This window comes from Echiichthys vipera (genome assembly GCF_963691815.1).
Source record: "Echiichthys vipera genome assembly, chromosome: 4".
Classification (NCBI taxonomy): domain Eukaryota; kingdom Metazoa; phylum Chordata; class Actinopteri; order Perciformes; family Trachinidae; genus Echiichthys; species Echiichthys vipera.
This window is the reverse complement of record NC_139829.1, coordinates 15,716,637-15,725,337: the sequence shown is the minus strand read 5'-3', so window position 1 is coordinate 15,725,337 and position 8,701 is coordinate 15,716,637. Positions and strand designations below refer to the sequence as shown.

General features: G+C 39.8%; 1 protein-coding gene across 2 annotated transcripts in view; it reads right to left on the bottom strand.

Annotated features, from left to right (window-relative positions):
- Positions 1-2,423: 2,423 nt before the first annotated feature.
- efna5b (ephrin-A5b) overlaps positions 2,424-8,701 on the bottom strand; it is a 93,622-nt gene continuing 87,344 nt past the window's right edge. The window contains exons 3-5 of one of the 2 annotated variants that reach the window (XM_083912899.1): positions 8,545-8,610; positions 8,070-8,150; positions 2,424-6,733 (exon numbers count right to left, since the gene is read on the bottom strand). In XM_083912899.1, coding sequence (XP_083769025.1) covers positions 6,606-6,733; positions 8,070-8,150; positions 8,545-8,610 — 275 coding nt within the window. In that variant the 3' untranslated portion in view covers positions 2,424-6,605. The remainder of the gene's footprint in view (positions 6,734-8,069; positions 8,151-8,544; positions 8,611-8,701) is intronic. The other variant, XM_083912900.1, reaches the window with a different exon arrangement.

The following is an 8,701-nucleotide window of genomic DNA, read 5'->3' as shown; positions in this document are numbered from 1 at the left end:
GTATAAGGAGTCAGGCAGCGGGAGCAAGAGGGGTGGCAAATCTGGTACATGCCTACGTTCTGAAGGTCAAGGGCTGTATTTGTTTTGGCATGGAGTTCAAATATCAATTTTTCTCCGGGATCGCATATCGCAATTTTACCATCTTTGCAAACACACCTTTTCACCGTATTGTTTATAAAATGCTGCTTTCTAGTATTTTGAGCCTGAGCTTTCAAGGATCGAGGCTGCTTATATGCCTGATTTATTCAGTTGAAATTTTGGAACTCATTCATATACTCTAAAAGCTTGAAATCTGTGACTTCCTGTTTTCTCCGAGGTACTGACTCTGCAAGTACAATGAAAGTAACTAAGACATTTTTTTTTTGATGGGTATTGATCAAACACAGCTGATAGGAAAAATATATCGCAGCTGCTTTGACAGAAACAAGGTGTTCGAATAAACAAGTTTCATGATGCTGTTGATGGCTTTGTTAAAAAAACCTTTTTTTTTCCTCCAGCTAGCGTTTGCTGTTTTATTTTCACGTCCCCTCACTATAATCATTTCTATTTTTCTTTCTGAGCTTGTTCTTGAAACATGTCAATGCTGTCATAAATCATAAATCCTGACCTTGAAATCAGTTCCAACTTTCTAACCCAGAAACACTGTGACATTCCACAGTGTGACTGAGACTCTGAAAATGCATTCAGCTTATCAGTTATTTCTGGCACAAGCAGCTACCGCCCAACTCCCTCTCAATAAATATGGGGTTGACTAAGTTGATATGCCTCAGAGGCATTTTAAATATTCCCCCAAAAATATATATTCATAAAGCAGGGCAACATAATTGGGTGATTTGTGACCTTTTCACACCACTGAAGCGATTAACTGAAGACATCATTCAGAGCTGTCAATCAAACAGATTGTTCACATGGAAACGAAACACCATGCAGCCAATAAGGGAGCCAGCTGGCGTGAGAATGATGCCTTCAAAAGCTTTTACTGAAGTGGCTTCTTCAAGATTGTCAGCTACATTGTTATTGTGTTAAGATAAAACTTCCTCTATCAGAAAGAGAAATAGAATCAAAGGCACAGGTAAATCTGTGCACATTCATGTTTCCATTTCAATGGTGACATGGTTTCAGTTGAATGCCATCTCATCCCGGTGCCCTCCTCTTACTCACTGCTGGTCACAGACCTTGATGTGTTCATAGCTTAATAGTACATCTGGGACACATCTTCACATAAAGCTATCATTACATCAGATTTAATGATCAGGCGCAGTGATTTGTCTTTATTGGTCTTTATAGACACACACACACCTGCATCTCCAGAGCCTTCCTTTGGTAATAATACTGGGAAGAACAACTTGACACTAATTGGCTCATCATGTCAAGTGTGTTCATGCATGACTCATGTATTCTTCTGATGCTTAAAGAAGTACACACTTTGGAAAACAATGAGATTGGAGAGGATTGCATCCTGGATGAAATATCATTATTTTTGCATCAAAACATTTTACCTCCGCCAACAAGGCTACTTACACTGTAACTGACTGTATGGTGGTGATGGAAAACCTTACATACCACAACTATCCTTCAAGAATCCAAGCTTTTTGTTTATTTTATATGTCACATTTTTTCTTCAAATCCATCTATTTATACAGTATGTATCTGCCATATGGAGAGTAGTGTTTGTATTCTGTTAAGTCAAATTTCACTGATCTTCATTATGTCACTCCAATTGGCTTATCAGGAGGCCTTTCTCCCCCCTTCGGTCCTCAGGGCTTGCCTGGCTCTCAGTCTAATTACCAGAGATAATGGAGGGTGAAACTAAATGGCGCTGATGGGGTCCAGCAGAAGGTTATTAGGTGTCCTCATTAGTGCCCCACTGAAGTGAAAGGAGGTTTAAGGTCTTATTCTGATCCTGATGGATGGTGTGTGTGTGTGTGTGTGTGTGTGTGTGTGTGTGTGTGTGTGTGTGTGTGTGTGTGTGTGTGTGTGTGTGTGTGTGTGTGTGTGTGTGTGTGTGTGTGTGTGTGTGTGTGTGTGTGTGTGTGTGTGTGTGTGTGTGTGTGTGTGTGTGTGTGTGTGTGTGTGTGTGTGTGTGTGTGTGTGTGTGTGATGGTGCATCCAATTTGGCACATGATGAGACATGATTGTACCTGAGTGAGAGTATTTTCATGTGCTGTACTAGTAGGTATGTTAAATGTGGTATACATAGCTAATGCACTGACAAGTTTGACAGTGCTTCTGATTACAAGGTTAACACAATGATCGCAGTACATACATACAGTAGAAGAGAAAAACAGCACAATGATCAAAGTAATGTATTTCTGTTTTATTGTATTACTCATAGTTGCTCAGACACGTGTATATACAAATACAGATACTTTTTTGTCAAATTTTTTGTTGTCGTTTATATACTGTAAAAGAGCAGGTTGGAAATGTTCCCCACTGATGGCAAAGTGTGTGTGTGTGTGGGGGGGGGGGGGGGGGGGGGGGTCGAAAGGCGGGGGAAGAAGGACAGCAGGTGGTGTGGTTGAGGTTATACAAGCACAAGAAGAATGAAGCGGGACAGGTGCGCAAAATGAACAAGTGGAGCTGTTGAAAAAAGAGGCATTGCCCTGTACGCACAGAGCCTGGATTGATGATAGGCTTTACCCAGCTAACAATCCAGTTCAGGATTTGGTGGAGGGGGTACACTAATCCTTGAACTGTGCCTAGGACCAACGTTTACCGTAGGGAGAAGTGATTCATGGTTGTTAAAAAGGGAGAAAAGTGAAGGGCCCTGTTGTAGTCTCTTCGACGCCAGCAGCCACACCGTGTAAAAGCACAATGGCAGAAAGCATCTTGTACACAGACAGGGCTGCCAGGGTAGAGGCTGAAGGGCTAAGGCATGGGAAACACTCTCCGTTGCCAAAGAGGGTTGCCGCTTCCCATTCACTGCGGCAACAGCAAATGAGACAAGCACACACACAAACTCAAAGGTCTCACACATTTTTTCACACTGAAAAACATCCACGCAGTGATGTATACACTTCTAAAACGCCTCCTCTTGGGAGAGCAGAAACAGAATGAATAGTCAGAAGAGACAGACTGCAACTACATGGGATGAATTTAGTAGATGTGTACAGAGTCATTCTTGGGAGAAAAAAAAAAGTTGCTTTTGAAATACAAAATGACCGACCCCCACTGTAACTTCTCACTGGTTTCTGTTATGTACATTTGTCATCTGTCACTACACAGCTTTAATGACATCACTCGAATGGGGATGCAAAAACACACAACATGAAAGTGATCTGCAAATCTAACACATCTTAAAGAAAAAGAAAATAAGAGCAAAAGAAAGTGTCTTTCAAAAACTTTTTTTTTTTTTTTTTTTTTTACATGTCAACAAGTTCATGCGCATGCCACATAATGAAACTGGTGAGATCCTTCCATTAAAAAGCAAACAGTCCACTCATGACAGATCATTGAGCTGACCAACATGCTTTCAAACACTGAAGACAAACAAGTACAAATAGGCCGTCCATTAAGTCCAAAGTGTTTCTTTCCATGGCAGGATCCTTATGAAGAAATGTGAAGGTTGATGACTGGTTTGAAACATGTAACAGGTAAGCCACTCGTTTGGCTAATGTTCAACCTTCTGTACACTGGTGTACAGCTCCCACAGGTTTCCCCTTCATATTAGTTAAAAGTTTCATTAGGCATTGAGGATCAAAGCACACAATGCATTGTTTGAGGACAGTACACACTCCGCAAAACCCAGAGATAATACCGTATTCATGTTTTAGAAAAGACATAAGAACCAAATTAATACTTTAATATCAAACACTATTTACATCAAGAAGTTTTCCTAATAATAATAATAGTCATAATCATCATCATCATAACAATAATAATAATTATACAGTTTAAACAATGATCTCATTTTTTTCTTTTGTCCTCCAGAAAGGTACAAAACAGATACTAACCTAATACTACTTGTTTTATGGTTGACTACCTCGGGATACACAGTATCCAGTTTATAAGTTGATCCTCATTTCCCAGGTTACGGTGTGTACAGAATAAACCATGGTAATAATAGCAATAATGACAAATAGTAGTATTGGTAATTATAAGAGAGTACAATTGAAGCTGGTTTCTGATTAAAGTCTAGTGATAATCTGCTGACAAGCGTCCATTTTGAATCTTATACGGTGCTCATTCCCTGTGGTGTTCTCCTGAAAATTAGTACCTCATTAAATGGCCTCGTCTCCTATGACCTCCCATAGCTGAGCTGCTATTCCGCCTAAATAGCATTGTTACCGTAGCACAAAAAACAACTGGTAAAAGGCAAAGGCAGTCTTTCGGGGAATTTGAAAAAAGAAAAAGGCAGCCACAAAAATGAAAAAGGAATACAAAACTCAACAGTGCCTTTTGAGACAGAGTGATACTGAACAATAGGTTTGTTATCGAATCAGGTGGGGTTTTTTTCAGTAGTGTTGCATGGATTTCTAGTTGTATTGTTTAGTTAGGCACTCTAGTCACACTATCTTCGGTTACCTCCCATGTCTTTCTATCTCTCCCTGTGTGTGGCTTCTCTCCCTTTAATTCTCTCCATCTCCTTCACTAACCAATTCTCTCAAACAGCAAGGTCATTGGTGCTTTAAAACCCCCAACAGTGGAAATCTACACCCCCCCTCCCGAGACCCCCCAAGCCTTCAACCATCTATTTTTAATACCAGGAATAACTCCCCTTGCCACAACATGGAGCCTGCATGCCTGTCATTTTGAACCTCATTAAAGAGTCACTTAAACCTGTAACTCTAGGAGTTGAAGGTGCACATGCAATTGCTCCCGAGCTCCTTTTCTTGCTCCATTTTTCTCTTTCTATCTGTATTTCCAAACCAATTGGTGTCCTATTTGTCACACAAAAACCTGTCTCTAAAAGGAAGTTAATTTCTGTATCTGTCCATATTCCTTTGAAAGCAAAGCAAGAGAAGTCCCTTCTCTTTGAAAAAAAGACATCATTGCTTTCATTAAGCTAACTCACCATATGCATCTCGACACTGAATATCATAATAACACAGTGAATTCCTTTTCATGTAAGTGCTAACATAAACCTGACTAGACTAAATAGAGCTGTGCATTGCCTTGAATTAAATGGTTCCTTTAAATAATTGGAGCTATGCATCAGTCCTCTAAATGTAACCCTAACTGATGCAATAAGTGATGATGATGCAATGTGATAACCAGCTAACTAATATTTGATGAGCATGAGTCAAAGCTGAGGTTTAAGTGAGGCGGACATGCTGTGAATCGAGGTGTCTTCCCCATGACATCGGTTATTGTTCTAATTTAAGTAGATTTCAGACAGTACAAATAAGTACAAAAACACAAAGTGTACAGTGTCTCCATAGTAAAAGACAATATTTGGAGACGCTGCTGGCAAAGTCAAATAGTAGTTTTAGTAGTTAAGAACAAGATAACGTCTCCCATTTAGTTTTGAATCATTTTTAATCATTCACTTTCATAATCAATAATAGAGAAAGAAAAGTTTTGCAAATGTTTATGGGAGTGTTCATATCGACTAATACTCAAATGGAACAGAGAGAACAATTGCAGCCCTGCTCTGTAAACATTGCATAAAATGACTGTGACTGTTGCCGTGAAATTGTGTGATCAACATTCAAAAGATATTGATCCTGGATCCTAATAGCAGTTTAAAAAGTGTATGAGAAAGTTTCAATTTAGCTGTGAGTCATGGTAAACAAAATGTGTTTTATTGAGCAGACTGCTCTACACAAAGAAAAAGATGCCTCGTGGTTCCATAGGTTTTACACACTCGCTCTAGTTTTAAGCAGCTTATCCACCTAGACACGCACTTTGTATTCAAGAGAGAATTGGGTGCTATCTTTAAACCAGGACAGCCTGAAAATCGGCGGGCTAAGGTGCGTGACATTTATGTATTTCTCAGTGCTGGGGTTTACAGTCTGACCTCTGCTTAAAACCATTATTCTTCTTTTGTTGCATCTTCATCTTTCAGTATTGTACCTCACTTCCTAGTAAAATGGAGGTTTCTAAGGACCACAAAGAACTTGATCAAAGATATTTCCGATGGCTTCTTGAGAGGTCTCGGGAAAACTATCTACTTGTGTATGTACAGTTCTTTCTAAGACCTAGAATCTTCGCTTTCCTACTGTGTACTGCTGCTACTGTATACAATTGTAAAAACCCTACTGCTATTAAAGTTTAGTGTAGTGTCGAGTTTTGTATTTAACTCTCTAAGCGTATGTGTGTGTGTGGGGAAATCAGTGCCGCAATGACATAAACATGATGTAAAGGGATGTCAAAAGTCACCGGAAAATAAGAATCACTAAGTGTCAAAAAAAGGGATTTGGCATCTTAGTTGAAGGTTTAAGAGGGGGAACTGTCTCTCCCACTTCCAACATCAACTTTGTTTCACTCACAGATGGAGAAAGACCACTTAAATATATTTCTGAAAAAATAGAGGGTTCCTTGAGAAGCCTGTTCTGATGCCCAATCAAGCAAACACGCTTCACCCAAATCCTGCCACTTCCCTGCAGCCTTGGGCAGATTCAGGCCACGCTAGGTGTAAATTCCCTCCGGGACAGAGGAAGGCGCTATAAAGTGAAGAGTGCTGATAGGCAGACCAGCAACAAAGCCAGGAGCGGACTTGTTTTTTGCAGGTGCGGCGCAGCATTCGTTTCGTCACTTCGGGAAGGCTCAGCCGGTTCATGGCTGGTGTCGTCTAAAGGATAAGAAAAAGAAACAGAGTGTTTATTGTTTACTGTACACACTGCTCTTTTGCAACAGTGCAACACAGACCAAAGACAACGTTATACAATAAATTAATAATTATATTTTTAAGGTTATCCTGGGTTACAAAGCCATTTTAAAATCAATAACTGCGGAGATGTCAGTGCGTCGCTGCATCTCTGAGCTGTGAAGTCTGAGTTGCCATATGAACTTGGTTTGCTATGTCAAGATATAAATCTTATCAGAAGCATTTTTAATTGAACTCCCAGGTGAGGTGCCTCTTGTGTCTGTCTGGCAATGGCATCAGTATCTGTGAGCAGCCATGTGCTCTCAGCACCATGAGAAAGTAGCTAAACCATGCACAGCAAAGGACAGATAGACAGAACAGAGGGCCGGGCAAATACATAATTATACAATTGTGTGCGTGTGTGCGTGTGTGCGTGCGTGCGCGCGCAAGGGGGTGAAGGGATGTGGCAACAGTACATGACGGATGGGTTTATTAATGTCCCTTCTTTGTCAAGCATAATAGGAATGAGCCATAAATAAGCATGCAAGGTGAGAGGCAGCTATCAATGATTCAGGCAGGATAGCAAGGCAGGCAAATAGGCATATAGAAAATCAGGCTGGAGGAGAGGCAGATGGGCATCACAAATGCCCCAGGATCTGGCCGTGTGTATGTGTGTGTGTCCAATTTAGATGGCAGTTTATGATAAACTCTGATCTTCACAGTGAATTAAATAGAGCTCATTTTCAAATTAATAATATCCCTAAAAATATGTTTCCAAATGTCCTATATTTGACAGGTTGTTAAATATGTTTTCCTACTGAGGCAGTCTTTGAGTTGTTTCAGATCTTAGGGTGAGCTGCTGCTGAGAATGAGACATCAGCATGTGGGTGATATGGAGTGTTTGAGTTCAATACAGACCCATGTATGAAGACATAAACATGCAGAAAATCATCAAACAATAACTCATGGAGGAGTTAAACAATCGTCAACTGTATTGCTGCTCTTTATATACTCTATACTATATATATATATATATATATATATACATATATATACATATGTAATTAATTGTACACACTATGCAGTGTATATGCAAATATATATCGACATGCAACATAGTCCAATCAATATAATTAGGCAAACAACAGTACAGTAGCATGATACAACATCTTGAGAAGAATCAGTGTAAGATAAGCATCAAGCAGAGATGTGTAGGGACAGATCACCTTCCAGACAAACAGGCACACAACAGGAGACACAGATATACAGAAGTATGTAGGTCATACTGAAGAGAATCAAAAAAGCAGGAAGCCATACTAACCTCGTGGTTCTAATGTATTGTCTACTTTGTCGTTAACGTCAAAAACGCGGTCATGTACGCCTATAGTTTTCACACAGCTGTCTATAACAGAAAATAGGGAGAATGAGAGATCATTAGAGGTTTGTGCCAAATAGGTTAGTGACATTTGAAGCCCCCCTTCTCAGTCCTGAAATTAAACATCCCAAGCAACAAAGCTCATGGCAACATTCAGATGAGGTATGAAGTGACCTCGATTTCATTTGATGTGATCGTTTATCAACCTTTTCATGTTTTAAAAAAAACTAAACAATTTTTTTTTAGCAAGTAAATCAGTTTTTGTGATAAATGAAAGGGGTATGTTGGACAGTGAACAAAAGGTAATTTAGGAGGAAGTGAGGTAACCAGAGAAGTAGACATAAACTGTTTTGATTTTCAATCCAAATGTGTACTTCAGCAAGCTCTATTACAAAGCCTTGTGTTGCATGCAAACACTTACTTGATGGTCGGACGAAAACTTTGAGCTTCAGGCATGTTTTCCGCCCATTCTCCGCAATGGTGGAGGCTGAAAGAAATGCAAAAGATAAAGAGGGTATTAATATAAGATTACATATAGCGTCACAGCAGCACTTGTTCCTGACAGTATTTTCTCTTGA